Source organism: Oncorhynchus nerka, linkage group LG4 (assembly GCF_034236695.1).
Source record: "Oncorhynchus nerka isolate Pitt River linkage group LG4, Oner_Uvic_2.0, whole genome shotgun sequence".
Taxonomy (NCBI): domain Eukaryota; kingdom Metazoa; phylum Chordata; class Actinopteri; order Salmoniformes; family Salmonidae; genus Oncorhynchus; species Oncorhynchus nerka.
In genome coordinates this window covers 53177534-53200641 of record NC_088399.1, presented here as the reverse complement: position 1 = coordinate 53200641, position 23108 = coordinate 53177534, and the positions used below count along the sequence as shown (strand labels likewise).

The window sequence follows — 23108 nt, the reverse complement described above, 5'->3', positions numbered from 1 at the left end:
TCCTAGCTGGAGGGGTGCTCTCATCTTATCTATCAACATAGACAGGGCTCTAACTCCTCTAGCTCCACAATGAAATAGGGTACAGGCAAGGCAGCAGACTGTTAGCCAGCCTGCCAGCTTAGTTTAGTCTGCCACTAGCACAATCAGTTCAGCTATCCCCATTGAGAGCGTGTCTGTGCCTTGACCTGGGTTGGGCAAAACTAAACATGGCGGTGTTCGCCTTAGCAATCTCACTAAGATAAAGACCTCCACCATTCCTGTCATTATTGAAAGAGATCGTGATACCTCACATCTCAAAATAGGGCTACTTAATGTTAGATCCCTTACTTCAAAGGCAATTATAGTCAGTGAACTAACCTCCTGGTTATACTAGTGCCAATATCCTCTGTGCATCCCGCAAAGGCGGAGGTGTTGCTAACATTTACGATAGCAAATTTACATTTGCCCCCCCCCCCCCCCCCCCAAAAATGACGTTTTCATCTTTTGAGCTTCTAGTCATGAAATCTATGCAGCCTACTCAATCACTTTTTATAGCTAACGTTTACAGGCCTCCTGGGCCATATACAGCATTCCTCATTGAGTTCCCTGAATTCCTATCGGACCTTGTAGTCATAGCAGATAATATTCTAATTTTTGGTAACTAATATTCACATGGAAAAGTCCACAGACCCACTCCAAAAAGGCTTTCGGAGCGATCATCGACTCAGTGGGTTTTGTCCAACATGTCTCTGGACCTACTCACTGTCACAGTCATACTCTGGACCTAGTTTTGTCCCATGGAATAAATGTTGTGGATCTTAATGTTTTTACTCATAATCCTGGACTATCGGACCACTATTTTATTACGTTTGCAATTGCAACAAATAATCTGCTCAGACCCCAACCAAGGAGCATCAAAAGCCGTGCTATAAATTCACAGACAACACAAAGATTCCTTGATGCCCTTCCAGACTCCCTCTGTCTACCCAAGGACGTCAGAGGACAAAAATCTGTTAACCACCTAACTGAGGAACTCAATTTAACCTTGCGCAATACCATAGATGCAGTTGCACCCCTAAAAACATTTCTCATAAGAAACTAGCTCCCTGGTATACAGAAAATACCCGAGCTCTGAAGCAAGCTTCCAGAAAATTGGAACGGAAATGGCGCCACACCAAACTGGAAGTCTTCCGACTAGCTTGGAAAGACAGTACCGTGCAGTATCGAAGAGCCCTTACTGCTGCTCGATCATTCTATTTTTCCAACTTAATTGAGGAAAATAAGAACAATCCTAAATTTATTTTTTATACTGTCGCAAAGCTAACATAAAAAGCAGCATTCCCCAAGAGAGGATGACTTCACTTCAGCAGTAATATATTCATGAACTTCTTTGAGGAAAAGATCATGATTATTAGAAAGCAAATTACGGACTCCTCTTTAAATCTGCGTATTCCTTCAAAGCTCAGTTGTCCTGAGTCTGCACAACTCTGCCAGGACCTAGGATCAAGAGAGACACAAGTGTTTTAGTACTATATCTCTTGATACAATGATGAACATAATCATGGCCTCTAAAACCTTCAAGCTGCATACTGGACCCTATTCCAACTAAACTACTGAAAGAGCTGCTTCCTGTACTTTGCCCTCCTATGTTGAACATAATAAACGGCTCTCTATCCACCGGATGTGTACCAAACTCACTAAAAGTGGCAGTAATAAAGCATCTCTTGAAAAAGCCAAACCTTGACCCAGAAAATATGAAAAACTAATCGGCCTATATCGAATCTTCCATTCCTCTCAACATTTTTGGAAAAGGCTGTTGCGCAGCAACTCACTGCCTTCCTGAAGACAAACAATGTGTACGAAATGCTTCAGTCTGGTTTTAGACCCCATCATAGCACTGCGACTGCACGTGTGAAGGTGGTAAATTACCTTTTAATGGCATCAGACCGAGGCTCTGCATCTGTCCTCGTGCTCCTAGAACTTAGTGCTGCTTTTGATACCATCGATCACCACATTCTTTTGGAGAGATTGGAAACCCAAATTGGTCTACACGGACAAGTTCTGGCCTGGTTTAGATCTTATCTGTCGGAAAGATATCAGTTTGTCTCTGTGAATGGTTTGTCCTCTGACAAATCAACTGTAAATTTCGGTGTTCCTCAAGATTCTGTTTTAGGACCACTACTGTTTTCACTATACATTTTACCTCTTGGGGATGTCATTTGAAAACATAATGTTAACTTTCACTGCTATGCAGATGACACACAGCTGTACATTTCCATGAAACATGGTGAAGCCCCAAAATTGCCCTCGCTAGAAGCATGTGTTTCAGACATAAGGAAGCGGATGGCTGCAAACTTTCTACTTTTAAACTCGGACAAAACAGAGACACTTGTTCTAGGTTCTAGGTTCAACAGAGATCTTCTGTTGAATCTGACAATTAATCTTAATGGTTGTACAGTCCTCTCAAATAAAACTGTGAAGGACCTCGGCGTTACTTTGGACCCTGATCTCTCTTTTGACGAACATATCAAGACTGTTTCAAGGACAGCTTTTTTCCATCTACGTAACATTGCAAAAATCTGAAACTTTCTGTCCAAAAATGCAGAAAAATGTATCCATGCTTTTGTTACTTCTAGGTTAGACTACTGCAATGCTCTACTTTCCGGCTACCCGGATAAAGCACTAAATAAACTTCAGTTAGTGCTAAATACGGCTGCTAGAATCTTGACTAGAACCCCTAAATTTGATCATATTACTCCAGTGCTAGCCTCCCTATACTGGCTTCCTGTCAAGGCAAGGGCGGATTTCAAGGTTTTACTGCTAACCTACAAAGCATTACATGGGCTTGCTACTACCTATCTCTCTGATTTGGTTCTGCCGTACATACCTACACGTACGCTATGGTCACAAGACGCAGGCCTCACCTCTTAGAGCTCGGGACTATTTTTTCAACATTTTGTTAGAAATCGCGCAAAATTTCAAAGTCCTGCTACTCATGCCAGGAATATAGTATATGCATATGATTAGTATGTGTGTATAGAAAACACTCTGAAGTTTCTAAAACTGGTTAAACCATGTCTGTGACTATAACAGGACGTGTTTAACATGCGAACTCCAAGGAAAACTGTTCACCCCCCCAAAAAAAACAAGATCAATCCGCCAGTTGTCTATGGCCTGCGAAAATATATACCTCTCAGTTTACAAGTCCTACAGCTTCCACACGATGTCACCAGTCTTGGCAATTTCCTTGACGTTGTTCCTTGGTCAAACGAAGAAGAGACACTTGATTTCATCCGGTCCACGACAGGAAGTTTTGGAAGAGACAATTATCGACCCTCATTTCAAGACGTGGAGCTATTGAATACACATCGCCCCGCGATCAATTTGATCGATTATTAACGTTTACTAATACCTAAAGTTGGATTACAAATGTATTTTGAAGTGTTTTGTCAAAGTTTATAGGCAACTTTGTTAATTTAAAAAAATGACGTTGCGTTATGTAAAGAAGTTTTTTCCTGGATCAGACGGGCTACATAAATGGACATTTTGGGTATACATGGACGGATTTAATCGGAAAAAATACCCAATTGTGATGTTTATGGGACATATAGGAGTGCCAACAAAGAAGCTCATCAAAGGTAATGAATGTTTTATATTTTATTTATTTCTCGTGTAGCGCCGGCTATGCTAATTATTTTGTTTACGTCCCCTTCAGGTATTTCGGGGTGTTGCATGCTATCAGATAATAGCTTCTCATGCTTTCGCCGAAAAGCATTTTAAAAATCTGACTTGTTGGCTAGATTCACAACGAGTGTAGCTTTAATTCAGTACCTTGCATGTGTGTTTTAATGAAAGTTTGAGTTTTAGCGAGTACTATTAGCATTTGGCGTTGCGCATTTCCATTTCCTGTTGGCTAGGGGGGACGCAGACGTCTCACTTATCCCTAAGAGGTTAATTGTCCCTAGAATTTCTAAGCAAACAGCTGGAGGCAGGGCTTTCTCCTATAGAGCTACATTTTTATGGAATGGTCTGCCTACCCATGTGAGAGACGCAAACTCGGTCTCAACCTTTAAGTCTTTACTGAAGACTCATCTCCTCAGTGGGTCATATGATTGAGTGTAGTCTGGCCCAGGAGAGTGAAGGTGAACGAAAAGGCTCTGGAGCAACGAACCGCCCTTGTTGTCTCTGCCTGGCCCGTTCCCCTCTTTCCACTGGGATTCTCTGCCTCTAACCCTATTACGGGGGCTGAGTCACTGGCTTACTGGTGCTCTTTCATGCCGTCCCTGGAGGGGTGCGTCACTTGAGTGGGTTGAGTCACTGATGTGATCTTCCTGTCTGGGTTGGCGCCCCCCCTCCCCTTGGGTTGTGCCGTGGCGGAGATCTTTGTGGGCTATACTCGGCTTTGTCTCAGGATGGTAAGTTGGTGGTTGAAGATATCCCTCTAGTGGTGTGGGGGCTGTGCTTTGGCAAAGTGGGTGGGGTTATATTATATCCTTCCTGTTTGGCCCTGTCCGGGGGTATCATCGGATGGGGCCATAGTGTCTCCTGACCCCTCCTGTCTCAGCCTCCAGTATTTATGCTGCATTAGTTTATGTGTCGGGGGGCTAGGGTCAGTTTGTTATATCTGGAGTACTTCTCCTGTCTTATCCGGTGTCCTGTGTGAATTTAAGTATGCTCTCTCTAATTCTCTCTTTCTTTCTCTCTCTCGGAGGACCTGAGCCCTAGGACCATGCCTCAGGACTACCTGGCATGATGACTCCTTGCTGTCCCCAGTCCACCTGGCCGTGCTGCTGCTCCAGTTTCAACTGTTCTGCCTGTGATTATTATTATTTGACCATGCTGGTCATTTATGAACATTTGAACTACGTGGCCATGTTCTGTTATAATCTCCACCTGGCACAGCCAGAAGAGGACTGGCCACCCCTCATAGCCTGGTTCCTCTCTAAGTTTCTTCCTAGGTTTTGGATTTTCTAGGGAGTTTTTCCTAGCCACCGTGCTTCTACACCTGCATTGCTTGCTGTTTGGGGGTTTAGGCTGGGTTTCTGTACAGCACTTTGAGATATCAGCTGATGTATGAAGGGCTACATAAATACATTTGATTTGATTTGATTTAGTGTATGATATACCATTTTGTAGCTCTGAGTATCTACTTTTATCCAATGTAAAAATAAAAAAACATTTCAAATGTTGCTACATAATACCGATTTGAGCTGGTCGGTCACATACTGTATGTGGGAACTCCTTCAAGACTGTTGGAAACGCATTCCAGGTGAAGCTGGTTGAGAGAATGCCAAGAGTGTGCAAAGCTGTCATCAAGGAAAAGGGTGGCTACTTTGAAGAATCTCAAATATAAAATATATTTGGATTGTTTAACACCATTTTGGTTACTACATGATTCCATATGTGTTATTACAAAGTTTTGATGCCTTCACTATTATTCTACAATGTAGAAAATAGTAAAAATAAAGACAAACCCTTGAATGAGTAGGTGTGTCCAAACTTTTGACTGGTACAGTATGTGTGTGTATAAGTAATTTGCCTGTCTGTCTGTGCACCTGTTGTTACTTACTTGCTACTCCCGAGGCAAGTCCGTAGAGCAGGCCTCCTCTGTCAGACTGCTGTTCAAAGATGTGTGTGGCAGGAGGCGGACACTTCTCCTGTCTGATGAAGTTATACAGCAGAGTCTTCACCAACTGACTGGTCAGGGACAAACTGGGGAGGATGAGACATAGACAACGAGACAATTAGTGACACTAAGTCAACACACAAGCCAGCATCTTGTATTCATGGATGCCAAGGAAAACCAGGCTTCCCCAAAAAATGTACCCAAGAAAAAATATAAAAACATAAAATAATGTATCTTTAGTCTCTCTGTGTTTTATAATTTTCATTCAATTCGCAAGAGGTTGAATGTGTCTCACCGGAGAAAGCATCCGAACGAGAACAACAGTGCCCCTCTGTCTCTGTATGTGTAAGCCATCTATCTGATGCTGTCTGGTCTAAAAGAGTATGACATTGTTTCCGCCTGTAGCATTGAATGCAAGGAAAGCCAGCGAGCCCTTGACAAAAAAAGTATGAAATAAGAGCCAATCACCGTTGAGCTAAACTGAGTGAGCTCAACTGTGAATGGTCCTGATGCACCAAAATAAAGTGTCAAGGGAAGCCAGTTTGGATTTGGCATCATTCCTATCAAATGGCATCGACAGCATGCGTCATTGAGAGAAACAACTTGAATTGTTGCATCTCGTTGTGTTCTTCCGGTGGCTAGCTAAAATAGGTTCATTCCTAAATTAGCCATGTATGGTGATAGTTATTTGGGCTTGTGGTTTTACTTAATTCTCCGTACTGGTCAATGAATATATTGGTGATTCTGATCCAACCATTAATTTATTAATTGTACCCCTGCCCTGAGAAGAAGGAAGTTCAACACACAGAAATCAGAACCATAGACAGCTACATATTTAGCTTAAATTGAATGGACTAAAATCGGTTTTGGCATCTTTCAGTTGTCACTGTATTATACTATGCATAGGTGATTTTATGATGTTGAAATGGTGCTGGAAAAGTGGAGGCAGCGCCTGTTAACTTTGCGACTTGCGGTAACTCTCCGTGGTTCTAAATCAATAGTTGTTTAGTGGTCCGAAAATGTCGGAAACATTAAAACTTGCCTGACCATGCTGTAGGTCATGTAACTGTTACATGCAATATGCTTTGTGGACTTCAATGGACAGATGTTGCTCTCCAGTTTTGTGATGAAACAAAAGGTGTGGTTGAATTTATTCTGCAACTGTCTTCTTATGGTCTCGGCCTTTAGACCTATAGATCACGGTCGCAAGGCATATAAACTAACAGATTACAGAGCAAACAACGCAATTATCAGAACACTTAGGTGGTAATATGGCATTTTCTTTCTGGCTTCCCAGTGATTTTAGCCACGCACCACTACTGACACAGAGAAACCCAGTAGACCTGCTAGCAATAGATGGGCATGACAGGTTATCATATGTTATTACATGTTATCTATCACATTATCACCATCATTTAAGTGATAATGCCCCCGAGGCCAGTGTTTGGAGGATATATTGGCACGGGTGTTGTTAGGCCTGAGACAAAAGTCGAGTTACCAACATATTCAAATAATGATCTAAATACTTGAATTAAAAAGTAATTTTGATTAATTTATTCATCCTTCCACAAGATATAGTCCCGACACAAATCTAGAGTTGCTACCCAAGCCGGCTGGTTGCTCGCTCTATTGGTTCGATTGCTAGAGACACAAACCAGTTGTTCAGTCTTTTTGTTCTGTATCAATGGACGCGACCCAGTCGTTCATTCTAAATGTTCCATTGCCATAGTATCTGGCAAGGTTCTTATCCCTTGCTTGCTAGCTAGCCAACTACAGCTAACTTAGTCACATCAAAAAGTTCAGCCAGAATTACAAAGTAACTTCATTTGCATCTGTTTTCTAGAGACATTTATTTGGATACATCCATAACAATGAGCTAATGAGGCGTGATTTCCTCTCCTATTCTCGCTATACACCAAGTCACTTGGCTCTGTCATAACCTCACATGGTCTCTCCTATCATTGCTATGCAGACGACACACAATTAATCTTCTCCTTTCCCCCTTCTGATGACCAGGTGGCGAATCGCATCTCTGCATGTCTGGCAGACATATCAGTGTGGATGACGGATCACCACCTCAAGCTGAACCTCGGCAAGACGGAGCTGCTCTTCCTCCCGGGGAAGGACTGCCCGTTCCATGATCTCGCCATCATGGTTGACAACTCCATTGTGTCCTCCTCCCAGAGCGCTAAGAACCTTGGCGTGATCCTGGACAACACCCTGTCGTTCTCAACTAACATCAAGGCGGTGGCCCATTCTTGTAGGTTCATGCTCTACAACATCCGCAGAGTACGACCCTGCCTCACACAGGAAGCAGCGCAGGTCCTAATCCAGGCACTTGTCATCTCCCGTCTGGATTACTGCAACTCGCTGTTGGCTGGGCTCCCTGCCTGTGCCATTAAACCCCTACAACTCATCCAGAACGCCGCAGCCCGTCTGGTGTTCAACCTTCCCAAGTTCTCTCACGTCACCCCGCTCCTCCGCTCTCTCCACTGGCTTCCAGTTGAAGCTCGCATCCGCTACAAGACCATGGTGCTTGCCTACGGAGCTGTGAGGGGAACGGCACCTCAGTACCTCCAGGCTCTGATCAGGCCCTACACCCAAACAAGGGCACTGCGTTCATCCACCTCTGGCCTGCTCGCCTCCCTACCACTGAGGAAGTACAGTTCCCGCGCAGCCCAGTCAAAACTGTTCGCTGCTCTGGCCCCCCAATGGTGGAACAAACTCCCTCACGACGCCAGGACAGCGGAGTCAATCACCACCTTCCGGAGACACCTGAAACCCCACCTCTTTCAGGAATACCTAGGATAGGATAAAGTAATCGTTCTCACCCCCCTTAAAAGATTTAGATGCACTATTGTAAAGTGGCTGTTCCACTGGATGTCTTAAGGTGAACGCACCAATTTGTAAGTCGCTCTGGATAAGAGCGTCTGCTAAATGACTTAAATGTAAATGTAAATTTCGCCTGGCATAGAAAATGTGCTCTCTCGTCAGGACACTGTTGTTCAGAAAAGCTATACAACAACACAGCTAACAATCATTAAAAACTGAAGCTGGAAAGACCGCAAACTAGCTGCAATTCGTTTCCTGTACCTTATTTTCAATGAACATTTCTTTGTATATATCCATAAAAACTATGCCAGCTGATTCATGACTCCGAATGGTTGGGAAACGCTGCCTGCCTGTCTCGTCTCGACTCACAACACGTTCATTACTATGGGACAGCTGGAGATCGAATTTGAATATTGATACAATGCTGTAAATGTCGAAGAGACAGACAGCAATATTTATACAAATCTCTGCTGTTGAAAACTAAATGTTAGTCTAAAAGGAATAGTGAGATAATGTCTAGATGCTTTTTATAGTGGAGATCAAGTTTATAAATTGCTTGTCTGGGCTAATGAGAGGGTGGATTGTGAAGAGTATATTGACATTTTAACGTCATAGATTTAGCCGGTGGTAACTTGCGGCAAAGACACCGGCTGGAATTCAGTTTTAACCAATCAGCATTCAGGATTAAACCCACCCGTTGAATAAAAAATGACATATTCCTGACCTATGCCATCTATTTTCAGAAACAATGAAATTACTAATAATTGACCATTTCACCTGTAACAGTTGTATAACGATATTCGTCGTCGGAAGATGAGGAATCATCGGACCAAAGCGCAGCGTGGTAAGTGTTCATGCTTTCTTTATTAAAACTGAACACTATAACAAAAATTACAAAGAGAATAATCGAAACAGTCCTGTAAGGTGTAAACACTAAACAGAAATTAACTACCCACAAAAACCCTGTGGGAAAAAGCTACCTAAGTATGGTTCCCAATCAGAGACAATGATAGACAGCTGTCCCTGATTGAGAACCATACCCGGCCAAAACAAAGAAACACAAAAACATAGAAAAAGGAACATAGAATGCCCACCCAAATCACACCCTGACCAAACCAAAATAGAGACATAAAAAGCTCTAAGGTCAGGGCGTGACAAGTTGTTTACCTACACATTTATTGTGAGTAAAACAGAGTGGAAATTTCTCAACAAAAAAAATCTATTATTATCTATTAAGGACTCAGGTGAGAGGATGACTGTCCTTTCTGTGATTAATAAGTGTATACTGTTTTTGGATGTTTTTGTGGGAAACCAACCTATTTTCTTGTTTTAACGTTGGACAGATATGGGAAAACGTCCCAAGAAAAGCAGCGGTGGGCTTCCGTTTCTGTTTGAATGTGAGGAGAGAAACACAAACTCTATTGTGTGTGACTGTGTGTGTGTGTGACTGTGTGTGTGTGTGACTGTGTGTGTGACTGTGTGTGAGAGAGGGAGACCGTGTGCTGCGTGTGTGCTGCATGTGTGTTGCATGTGCACGAGACCGAGGGAAGTGGAGCGCTTAGAAAAACAACTGGTGTTTGTTTTTGTGGGCCTTGTTTTTGGCTGAGGCAGAAGCTCAGCTTTCTTGTGTGCCCTGGCCAGCCTCCCACTGAACCTCAGACAGAGTAGGGTCTGTCCCTATTGGCCCTGGCCAAAAGTAGTACACTATATTGGGTATAGGGTAGCATTTGGGATGCACTCCTCCAGACCCACCAGGGAGATGACTGGCTCCTTAGTGGCAGAGACCGACATCTTGGCTGGACCACTTTCCGTGGAACGTGAGAACATTACTCGGACCTTGATAATGTTACTCGGAACCCTGTCTGGAACAATCTGTAACATGTAGCTAGCTGTTTCCAAGGACTCATGGAGACTGCTGCTAAAGTTTCTTAGTTAGGATCATGTGATTGTGTCATTGTAGAGACTCGCTTGCCAAGGTTACTTTTAGGTCGTGATTATGCCGAATAAGAGTGAACGGGGAAGGCGTCACGACAGTCGCAGACCCATATGTGTTTAAGTATACACAGTAGCAGACCTGGATTGAAATAGTATTTAATTTCATTCAAATTCCTTCACTCACAGTCGGGTGTGTATGTGTGTGCGCGTCACCATCTCTCCACTCACCATCGCCCCTTCATCAGGTACTGGTAGATGAGTCCGTCTCTCAGGATCTCCTTGTGAAAGAGTTGGTAGGACAGCAGCACCAGCATGGTGGTCACAGCCTCAAACAGGATACTGTACGTGATGTCCCTGTAAAACACAGACAGACAGACAGACAGACAGACAGACAGACAGACAGACAGACAGACAGACAGACAGACAGACAGACAGACAGAGACAGACAGACAGAGACAGACACAGACAGACAGACAGACAGACAGACAGACAGACAGACAGACAGACAGACAGACAGACAGACAGACAGACAGACAGACAGACAGACAGACAGACAGACAGAGACAGACAGACAGAGACAGACAGAGACAGACAGACAGACAGACAGACAGACAGACAGACAGACAGACAGACAGACAGACAGACAGACAGACAGACAGACAGACAGACAGACAGACAGACAGACAGACAGACAGACAGACAGACAGACAGACAGACAGACAGACAGACAGACAGACAGACAGACAGACAGACAGACAGACAGACAGACAGACAGAAAGACAAGACAAGACAAGACAAGACAAGACAAGACAAGACATATAATTTGGTGATCGTGCTGCACAAAGTCTATAAGCACCAAGACATTGAATTTTTTTTTTGGGGGGGGGGGTTGAAAATACGTATTCAACATCTTGTGCTCAAGCCTGTACAGTTGACAGAAAACACACATGGAACATAGTATTCTGAATGAAACTGGTGTGTACTGAGGAGGACATAAGCTGCTCTCTCTCATCTCATGAATTGGCCCACATGCAGTGACTAACAGATTGAGAATCCTTGTGTGATACGATTAATATGTCTAGTGACACTGGTCATGACAGAGAGAGAGACCCATGGTCTTTGAGCATCAGAGTCACCACCAGTCTTTCCTCACTCGCTCTCTTTTTCTGTCCCTCCTACTCTCGCTTTCTTGATCCCTGTCTCTCACACTCTGAACCCCCCCATTGTGCCTCTCCTTCCTGTCCCCCCGCTCTTCCAGTTCCGCAGCCTGTGATGTCACGCCACAGATGCCTTTCACTTTCAGGGTTCTATTTTTACCACTCTGGGGGGGCTATTCAACTGACACAACCAACACCCTTGTGTCCCCCCACCACCAGATAAAACATCTGTGCCCTTTAGATGTTTATTTTCTTTTTCAGTGTAACACAAGCTACCATGGAAAACATCTCCAAATGGTGCGTGCCTGTCCTAGGTGACTGTTCTAGTCAGGCCTACATTGTTTTATTGGATAAATGTTGATAACAAGTGATAGATCCTAAACAAAAGGAGTTCAATCAATCATATATTGATTGCTGCAGTACATCACTGGTCAACTCTCAATATATTTTTCTAAACATTCTTAAATGTTTTTTAAAAATGGGATACATTCTTGAATTCTACCAAAAGTCAGGCTTTCTGTCCCTCTCCTCTCTACTCGGAGCACGTAGATAGGAAACGGGCCGACGGCAACAAAGCGAAAAGAAAAAAAGGATGTTGTGGAGCTTCAAAACAATGAAGAACGGAATGAAATGCTGAACAGAGACAGAGAGACGTGTTTGTTTCAAACCCCTGTCAATCATTTCTTTCAAACCTCAAACAACCTTTGCCTTGGAATGGCTCTCATGTAAACAAGAGTAATAGCATCCGTCAGTCCTCCTTTTGCCTTTGATCGAGCAAAGTGTGTATGAGTGTGTTCAACTCAAGAGTAAGGTTACCGTCATGCACTCCTCAATCACTATCCTCATCATCATCACGGTTCATAGGTTCTAGGCATGACGGTCACATGGAGGAGGAACGGAAGACAAGGAAGTCCTGAGAACATTCCATGGGACATGGAGATCGCCATGCCGATGCTTTTATATTGAGGGAGAGAGGCAGTCTTGGCCTGGAGCATGGCCATACTCACGACACACACAAAGGAGGAGACTCATGCTTTCAGCACAGGCACATTGACAGACCTTCAGAAGTGAATGGCATGGCTAAATAATAGGTGTAGCCAGGCCTAAATAAAAAGTCATAGAAATGTCGACCATGAAAACTAAAGGCAAAAAAAATAGACATAGAAATGAGTGTACTGCTGACTGTTTGATAAACTTACACACAAAGACGCATCCAGGCGCAGGCATAAGCATGTGTGCGCGCACACACACCGCTGCGTGTTGGAAAGGTACAAAGGCGAAGACAGCGGAGTAGCGGAGAAATGCCTTTGAAATGTACACCAGCGCCACCAGCAATGCCGGGCCAGATCTGGGCCGACTCACCACGACCAGCCCGGCGCCACAGAACCCAACAAAGCCCCTGAGCGGAAGCGAAATGCCCAATCAGCACAGCAAAGACGTAAGGCTCAGGTCAAAAGTAGTGAACTATATATAAGGAATAGGGTGCTATTTGGAATGCCGCTGAAGATGCACACTGACCATCCGCTCTCCCTGCTCCCTCCCCAGGGCATTGGCTGCATGTCCCACCCCCAAACAGGGGACTGTAATCCAGCCATCCAAGGGGCTCCTCTCCCCTTTACCGCCTTCCTCTCCCTTTGACCCTCGCTAACTAACCCTCAGTGTCTCTCAACCGCCTCACTGTGTGTGGGTGTGTGTGGGAGTGAGAGAAGGAGTGTGTCCACCCCACCAGATGGACCATGAGACCGCACTGCAATGGGAACACAGAGATCCAGTGACCCTCTGCCTCTGAACCTCTGCCAGAGACCTCTATTCTATCAGAGACAGAGAGAGACAGAGACAGCGAGAGAGAGAGAGAGAGAGAGAGAGAGTGGCTGGCAAACAGTCAGAGATGCAAGATGAGTAGGTGAATAGAAAGACAAAAACAAAAGACGGTGTCCTTGGTGTGACACCAGAGAACCTTGTGCATTCACAGTGGAGCTCAATGAGATGGGGCAGGACACAGGATCATATTACCTCGGTCTACCACCATCTGCCCCTGTCTGGGTTCCAAAGCCACCACTGATACTTCAACAGACAGTGCCATTAGGACCAGATTATGGTGTCAGGTTTTATATGAAAAAGGGAGAGGTATAAAATGCTACGAGTCTAACTGATGATATAGTAGGCGCAGAGAAGCTGTAGTGTGTAGAGCTGGCCTTTCACTTGTCACTGTCCGTGTACTCATTAAAGCACGTGGAGGTCGTCACAGAGGGTCCAGACTCACCACACCTCAATCTGCTCCCCTCCCTCTATGCCATTCCCTCTAACCACCTTACCCCATTCCCCCAGGAGAGGTATACTCACAGCAGGGGAACCTCCACCACCAGGTATACGAGGTTACACATCAGCTCTTCCAGCAGTACCTTGCTCCCTGTGTCTGGAGAGAGCAAGAGAGAGACTAGGGTTAAGCCAATTACCTAGCCTGTTTCTGCTTTCACCCCAGTTTCAATTAGATCAGCCAGTAGCTAAAATCACTCCCTTACCACAGTAAAAAGACCACTGTGTCCATTTGGGTTCAATGGGAAGCTGTGGTGAGTGCAACCCAAGCTGACAGGCAAACAGAAACACATAAGAAGAACACAAGGCACAGTGGGAAGGCTCCATAGGACGCATGGCCTTGATACTGATTAAATATACAGTGGCCAGGTTATTCGGTACACCCATCTAGTACTGTGTCGGACTCCCCTTTGCCTCCAGAGCAGCCTGAATTCTACAGCACATGGATTCTACAAGTCAGAAACGTTCCACAGGGGTGTTGGTCACACCACCAGGTGGGATTGGTCCATGGACTCAAGCTGTGAATACCCTATCCTGACTCTGTCATCAGCATGACGCATGACAGGAAGCAGGATTCGCAGGACAAGGCAATGTTTTTCCACTTCTCAATAGTCCACTGTTTGTGATTGCGAGCCCACTGGAGCCACTTCTTGTTTTTAACTGATATGAGTGGAACCCGGTCTGGTCGACTGCTGCTATAGCCCACTCATAACAAGGATCAACGAGTCTGAGATTCCGTTCAGCACGTCACTGTTGTACTGCGCTGTTATTTGTCCGTTTGTGGCCTGCACGCTTCTTTCCATTCTCCTTCGACCTCTCTCATCAATGAGCTATTTTCGCCCACAGGAATGCCATTGACTGGATGTTTTTTGTTTGTCGCACCATTCTCGGTAAACCCTAGACATTGTCATGCGTGAAAAGCCCAGGAGAGCAGCAGTTTCTGAGATATTGGATCCGACGATCACACCTCCCTCAAAGTTACTTAGGTCACTCCTTTTGACTATTCTAACTTTCAATCTAACTTTCAAACAGTAAATGAATGTCTCGATGCCGGTCTGCCTGCTTTTTTCAGCAAGCCACGGCCACGTGACTGTCTTTGGGAGCGATTAATTTTTGTGAACTGTGTGGTGTACCTAGTAAGTGAGTGTATATACACTAGACTAGTCTATGTTCATTGGCAAAGCCAACAGGGATGAAACATCTCTTGTACATCATTTTATCATGGCAAATGTTCATACAGTGTTTACCTAATAGGGTTGAATACAGAGGTTGCTGAATATCACACAGTCTATGCTGTATATCTATGCTATATATTATATGTTTTGATATCTTTACACTTCAAATGGGTCTTGTAATGAACACAAGTAGCAAACACTATTATAATGCATTATACATGTTCAACGTTACTCTCTCCATGTTTAATCTCCTGTGACTAAAAGACTATTCTCTGTCTACACATTTACAGTATCAATCTGTGAACACCAACAGAGAAACAACATAAATCACAAGAATAAAAACAACTGCTCTGTCTCAGTTTTGGTTTCTGCAACTCCTAGCAATACGCCATTGAAATCCCTCTCTCTCCTCTATCTCTCACTTCCTTCTTCCATCCCTCTCCTTCTCTCTCCCCCTCCAGGGGAGAGAGAAGGATTGAAAGAGAGACAGTGGAGGGTGAAGACAGCCTGTTGGCACCATCTCCTCCTCCGTCTCCAACAACTTCCAATTAAGCGTTTCCAGCCCTCCACTCTATCTTCGTCCTACTAACATCCCCCTCTTTTCGCACTAACGTCCCTCCCTTCCTCCATCTTCCCTGTCTTTTCTTCCCACTAATGTCCCCCTCTCTTCCCTTCCCCAGCTTTTCCCACCAACGTCAGTCCAACCCTTGGGAGCCAAGGGCTTAAATGGGAACCCAATCTAGACTACAGAGCCGATATTAACTCTGATGATGGGATGTGATGCTGTTTTTCCACGTCTCTCTCTCTCTCCCCCTCTCTCTGGAAGGGTGACCTACCCAGCAGCCACTGAAGACAATACCAGATGAGGAAATGGAGTGACTGAACTGGCAAAGGGATGAATGAAGGAACCACAGTTCACATAGGCTTAAGTGTGTAGCAGCTTCAGACTGTGTGTGATTAAGACATCAGTCTCTACATTAGGGTTTCCATTAGCTGGCTATCGGACGATAAGAAAAAAGCCGATAAATAAAACTGCTGCCGAACAAAATGACCGGGAGGAAAGAAATGTAATTGCAAAATAATGCTTTTTATTAATTGATGGAAAAATACTAGTGGAGGCAAAACATTTTTTTTTAATTGACCTTTATTTAACCAGGCAAGTCAGTTAAGAACAAATTCTTATTTTCAATGACAGCCTAGGAACTAACTGCCTGTTCAGGGGCAGAACGACAGATTTGTACCTTGTCGGCTCGGGGGTTTGAACTTGCAACTTCCGGTTACTAGTCCAACGCTCTAACCACTAGTCTACCCTGCCACCCGTCATGCTTATCGTCTACAGGTTAAATTGGCGTTTGTGTATCTTTGTTAGTCATCATGTAGCCCATATCATTTATCAACACACCTATCACACGTGTACCGCATAAAGAGTCTATTTTGAGCGGGATTTCTCCTGCAGCTCCTCAGCAGGATGCTGCTGAATAAAACATGCTTTTATAAGCCCATTCATGTACAAGCATTCTAAATGCAATCGTGTTCATCTGTTTTCATGGCCACGATTAAAAATATCTAGGCCTACTATTTTTATTTGTCAACTGGTAACCTAATTGAAGCATGCCTCCATTCATCATTTAAGTGCAGGCAACAGGCTATCAGCGTGTCACCAGCACTTCACAATGTGAGCTAGAGGCAGTACGCATTTTGAAAACATAGGCCTACTTAATTGTTTGAAACCTGAATCCTTTACTTCATATTATGAGGCATGTCATACCTTGCTTCAAAGTAGCCTATAGCCAAATCCGACCATGGAAAAGTGGATGCAATTATTTTATAAAGACTTCATAGGCAGCGTGTTAATTTCAAGTTTGGAGAAGCGAATAATTTATCCTACCATTTCTACCGATCTGCGTGCCAGTTATGATTTTCATATGCGCATTTGTGGAACAGTTTAATTTCAATAATAACAGTTTTGTTTGTCAAAATCATTGTCACATGGTAAATCATAAAAATCTGAATTCAAATGGTAAAAATCTAAAAGTTTCAATTAAACTAATGTGAGAGCACCAGCCTCTGCCATATGGACACATTGATACACCGCGATCCATTGACAAATAAAAACTGCAGAAAATATGATCAATTCAGGTTCTTTCAATTGTATTCATCTCTCCACTCAGCGCGTCTACCTCCCTTTCTATACGTCTTGAACTACTATTTTTATCAATTCTGTATTACATACATTTACTACTGGTGACATGTAACAGGGAATTTTAAAAAATAAACAATCAAAGTGCAAACAATTCACACAATTAAACAATGAATGCGCAAGAATCGTCTATATCTTCGTCACACACCCCTACCCTTCTTCTTGTCTCAACATTTTAAATTATACTCAAGACATTATCTTCACACAGATGCTTTTCATTGACAGCCACAACTCAGTATTCAGCTAGGTCTATTGCCACTAGCTCTGCCCAAATTGCGGGCCTCCCAAATAGGCATAGGCCTACAAGCTTGTAGCTTGAAACAATCAGCAACAACAACAAAAACAATAGAAAATTAAATATAGATCCTTGATTCCGCTGTCGCTAAATTACGCTTTCTGGTGAAGTATTTGAATGATTTGATGTATTTCTGTATAGACATGAGTAATTATATAACTTTGGCAAATTTATGAAAGACTTTTCATATTAACTTTCTTTCCTTGTCCAGAAGCCAAAGCCACAATCCTAGTCATATTAGAAACCCATCCTTGTTGATGCATCTTTAGATTCCCCCTCTTTCTAAGTTTTGAATGGAGATTTTGATACATATGGAACCGCTCTCATCAGGTGCGCTGTTTAGAATAGAGTTTTGGCAAATGTTTGAAAATTATGTTTTGTTGGCTGCTTCATTACATGTTCTGTTAAAATGATTCACCATAATCGAAATGTGACTTCTGTCATTCTGAGCACTGTGGTCGGACGCCCAAATGGGTTACACACCCAATGCATATGAGTCTGGTAAATTAAAATATTCCATGTCATGTTGCACAGCACCACATTTTCCTAACGGAGATCCTGGTGTGTGTGCACTCTGTGCAAATGTTGTTTTCTTTTTCATAGGTCAAAGTAAAACACACAATGTCATTTCCCAATAATTCACTATACAAACTAGGATGTTTACCCCTTTCTCTCCTTGGTTTTACCGAAAAGCAAAACATTTCCCCCTATACAAGATGATTTCCTCACCATCACATCAGACTAAATTCACTCAGATGGTTAGCTAGGATATGTGATCAGCGTAAATTATTTCTTGCTCATAGGCATTGAGTAAAACAAATACCCTGTCTCCCCCATAATTTACTCTTACTGGCAAAGGGATAAATGAAAGAAAAAACCAGCCATAACAACCGAAGGTCACTGTGTGGCACCTTCAGGCCAAAGGGGACTGGTGGCAACTTAAATTGTGGAGGACCAGCTGGAACGGAATAAATGGAATGGTATCGAACACAAACATGGTTTCCATGTGTTTGATACCATTCCATTCACTCCATTCCAGCCATTATTATGAGCCGTCCTCCCTTCAGCAGCCTCCTGTGCTTCAGACTGTATGTTTAAGACTTTGTCAGTCTCTGTATGTGTTCTGTGAAATTCACCATTTACCTCAGAGTAACTCACATAATTTCCTAATCTTTTACTTGATCAAGATGTTTACTCTTTTCCTCACTGGTTTTACTATAAAAAGAGACACATTTCCCAATTCCCACACTAACTGCTCTCTTCTACTCTCCCGTCTGCAATGACACACTGTCCTGGCTGTGCTTCAGTATTGAAAAGGGGGATGGATTTGGAGGTGGAGGGACGCATGTGTGTGCGTGTGCATGCGTGGAGGGATGGATAAAGGAATACAGGTCTGAAGCGAGGGATGAAGGGATTTCTCTCACTCACCACAGGAGCCTGGCACCCTCTCCTGGTAGGAGAACTGTAAGTGCAGCTCCTCCTCTGTCATCTCCCTGATGAAGACTTTGAGAAGGCAGCGAATCATGAACAAAGTATTGTGGGCCTGCCAGATGAACAGCTGACTGGAAAGGGAGGAAAAATAAAATTATTCACTGGTTGAGATTTGTATTTTTCCTTTATCAAGACAAGAGAAATCTAGGCATTGTAATTAATACAAATACTAAACATGAAAATCAGGCACTTTCATTCCATTGTGTCAAATATGCTCATTGTTAACGTAAACTGATTTGGTTGGATATCGCATTAAGTCCGTAGTACCACTATCTATAGACTGGGGGGAGACATAGTGGACATAGTAAACTATGGACATAGTAAACAACCCTGTAATAAAAACTGGTGGCTAGGTGGCTTTGTCAAGGCTACAGACAGCGGACATCCTGTGACATAGAGATGTCCTGTGGCCCCTTGGCTTGTCCTCAGACTGATTGGCCCCTTCAGGGAGACAGCAGTTATGACTCGTGACACATCCGCTATAGAGACACGCAGTAGCCTTGACTAATTGTCTATTCTCACAGTCAGACAGTTACCACAGCCAGGAAGAATGGATGAGCCTCTGCTCTGATCTCGGGTGTTCACCAGGTCATATAAGAACACCAACAAAGCAGACACTCACAAAAACAAGTCACAGCAGGTGACAACAGTTGTGACACCAGTCGTGACTTGCGACACATCCGCTAGAGACGTAGCAGCAGCCTTGACTACCACTGAGGAAAAGAGCAGCCTCTCACAGTGACAGTCACAACAGCCATGACAGTTAGGAAGGATGGATGAGCCTCTGATTTCTGGTCACACACATGTACCACCAGTTCATTTAAGCCCACCAATCAACACTAACATAAAAACACACATACAAGCCAATATTATGACCAAAGGCATGTCCCAACAGTTCATGTAAGCACACTAACCAGCACACTAACCAAAACTTATAATCAAGCCAATACATGACCAAAGCAACTGCATTACTTTTAAATAAGCACACCAACACTCGCATAAATACACATTCAAGTCAATATTATGACCGAAGTAATACAGGTAACTGCCAAAATAAAATAAAGAAAACAAGTATATTGAAAGCAGATGCTTCCACAGAGTTAGGGTTCCTGAGTTAATTAAGCAATTAACATCCCATCATGGTCATGTATAAAAATGCCCAGTTGCCCATTATTTTGTCTACCATGGCTAGAAGAGATTTTAGTGACTTTGGAAGATGGACTCAAAGGAGCATATGTGGATACAAGTGTGGATGCATTGTTTGCTGTTTGGGGTTTTAGGCTGGGTTTCTGTACAGCACTTTGAGATATCAGCTGATGTACGAAGGGCTATATAAATAAATTTGATTTGTGTGTGCAGGGTTCAACACTAACTTGTACTACCAGTGCTACCAACTTTTTCAGTTGGTGAAACCAGCACATGATTTGGTAGACCCATTTAAAAAATATATATATATTAATGACCTGGCCCGAGTCCCATAATGCGCCTGCATTCCATACAGAAGCAGGCTAATTATGACTAGCCATCTTTAAATTAGCATGCCATTGTCTTCTAACATTGATTTGGATAGATTTACTGTAACAGCAAAGAAAATAGACTTAAAATATAGTGCAAAATGCATTTACTGCAGATTTCAGTGACATGTGTTATTTTCTCCTAAATCTTCTAGAGGGCATAATCCACCATTTTGTCAGGTTTTCATTCTCAAAAATCACACTTTCTAAATTGGAAAAACAAAACTGGATGTTCTAAATCCACAACAATGCTTCAACCACATCAGGGGACCATTTTTTAAGTCTGGGGGAGAAAAAAAACTTTGTAGTTACCCTTTAATTCAGATGCACACCAGCCAGACAGTTGTGTTTGGCTAGCGGTGTTTCTGTAGCACACATTGAGTTTTCAAAACTAATTGCCACTGGATTGATGCAAATTATTATTATTCTGCCAGGTAGAAATACACTACTTTGAAGTTACTCTGCTCACCCATTCTTGCCTTAGCATTTACTGGTAGATATCATAACTTGGAACATCTTTCCTACGACCTTTCTACCACTACCGCTGTCAGTCTTCGTTAAGCTGCTCCAAGCAGCTGTTTGAGAGCTGCGCACTCTCTCTGCCGGGTAGATTACCTATAGGCTATATGTGTACAGCACACGTGATAAATAATCAACTAACATTTATTAATCAATTATATAGCCTAGATTAAAAATATCATTATTACAATATTTTTTATCACTGGCTACTGACAAGGGATGATTGACTGGGGATTCTAAAACCTCCTCGGGCCAGCGTGCAACCCTGTAGGCTATGTGCAGTCCTGACACACACAGACGGGCATTTCCATGCTGTTGTTGGCTCATCAGAAAGTTGGTTGATTTTTGGGCAATTTCACAATACTGAATAAATGAATATAATACAAAAACAAGCAAATTGTGATCCAAAAACTAACATGACCAGGTACATTTTTCCACTGGCACCCTTGCGACCAATTTTAAAAAGTGTGTCGCACTGCCAAGTCAAATTACATCAAATGAGACTGTTTTGGTCACAGTATCGAACCCGTGTGTGTGTGTGTGTCCCAGTCATCAGATCTCAACCCAATTGAACACTTATGGTAAATTCTGGAGCAGTGACTTAAACAGCATTTTCCACCACCAAAACACCAAGTGATGGAAATTCTCGTGGAAGAATGGTGTCGCCTCCCTCCAATAGAGTTCCAGAGTTCCAGTAGAATCTATGCCAGGAAGTACTGAAGTTGTTCTGACAGTTCGTGGTGGCCCAACGCCCTATTAAGACGCGTTATGATGGTGTTTCCTATATTTTGTGAGTTACTACTAGCTTCTATTGTAACTGTGGCAAGGTTGTATGTGAAGCCTTGTGAGGACACCCACCATTTTACAAGTGGCATGACCTACACAGTTCTATGAGAACCAGCGTAGCCTTGCAGTTCACACAAACATCAATAGCTTCACATGTCATTTTTTATGTTTTAATGTTTTTCTCCCAGAGTTTTCCCATGCAGACACCTTTCCACCACCGCACACATCTGGTCCACCAGATCTAGTTGGTAAACTTAGAGCCGCCCCTATTCCACTAATTACTATGAAGTTTCAGTTGATGTCTCTTACTTACTGGAAGTCTGACAGCTGGTGTCTGAGAACCGCTGGTGTCTCTCTTGCCTTACTAGAGGTTTGACAGCTGCTCCTCTTCTCTTACAAGTGACCATAAGCGGGATTTCTCACAGGTATCATTAGACCGCAAGGCCACTTCCAATCCAACTACGGTGACAAAATCCCATGGTGTTCATGACCAGAGCGAATCACAGCACAATGCAAATTACCCATGCACAATGCAAATACGCCTCCAATTATGTGGGTAAAACTGGAAAACCAGATTGAAGAGAGGAATAGGGAGGGATAACTGACTCACTCCACCCTCAGGTTTATGAATGAAACACTTATCAGATCATCTGGATTTCAACTTGGATGAGTTGGATCTCCCATCCAGAGTGCGGTTGGGTTTGTCACCAACACAGACCAAACAATACCTTTTGATGGATTCCCATGGGAAATGTAAAAAGTCAATGGTTCTGCTAGAGCATTACCACTAAATCATGAGTACAGAACACAACATATTAATTATTGTACTATCCATGTCATAGTCCCAAACTCTAAGCCTACATGACCATTTCATCCCAGTCACTGATTTAAACACAAGCATACAACACAGGGCGTAGGTCTATTTATTATTGAACTACTCAATTTAGATCACTGATTCCCATCCCATCACTTGTTCTTGGAACAGCACTTGTTACTTGGTTTTACACATAGTACTCACTCTTGGCATTCTGTGGATATTTTCAACTCTTTGGTTCTTCCTAGGAATATTCTCACTAGGGCTCCAAAATTCCCTGTTCTGGGATTGTTCTCAACTGTAGGAGGGGCAGACCGGAGAGGAGAGAGGAAGACACAGTACACTGTATTTAAAAGAACTGCTTGGTGATTCTGACACACATTACATCAATAAATCTATACTGAACAGAAATATAAACGCAACATGTAAAGTGTTGGTACTGTTTCATGAGCTGAAATTAAAGATCTCA

At 43.2% G+C, this 23108-nt stretch overlaps 1 protein-coding gene across 6 annotated transcripts in view; it reads right to left on the bottom strand.

Moving 5' to 3' along the window:
- The window catches only part of LOC115127624 (dymeclin-like), a 165507-nt gene that overhangs the window by 114959 nt on the left and 27440 nt on the right, over positions 1 to 23108 (bottom strand). For 4 of the 6 annotated variants that reach the window (XM_029657241.2, XM_029657247.2, XM_065017655.1 and 1 more), the window contains exons 4-8: positions 22844 to 22937; positions 18944 to 19077; positions 13873 to 13945; positions 10601 to 10726; positions 5549 to 5691 (exon numbers count right to left, since the gene is read on the bottom strand). In XM_029657241.2, coding sequence (XP_029513101.2) covers positions 5549 to 5691; positions 10601 to 10726; positions 13873 to 13945; positions 18944 to 19077; positions 22844 to 22937 — 570 coding nt within the window. The remainder of the gene's footprint in view (positions 1 to 5548; positions 5692 to 10600; positions 10727 to 13872; positions 13946 to 18943; positions 19078 to 22843; positions 22938 to 23108) is intronic. The other 2 variants (XM_029657252.2, XM_029657259.2) reach the window with 1 other exon arrangement.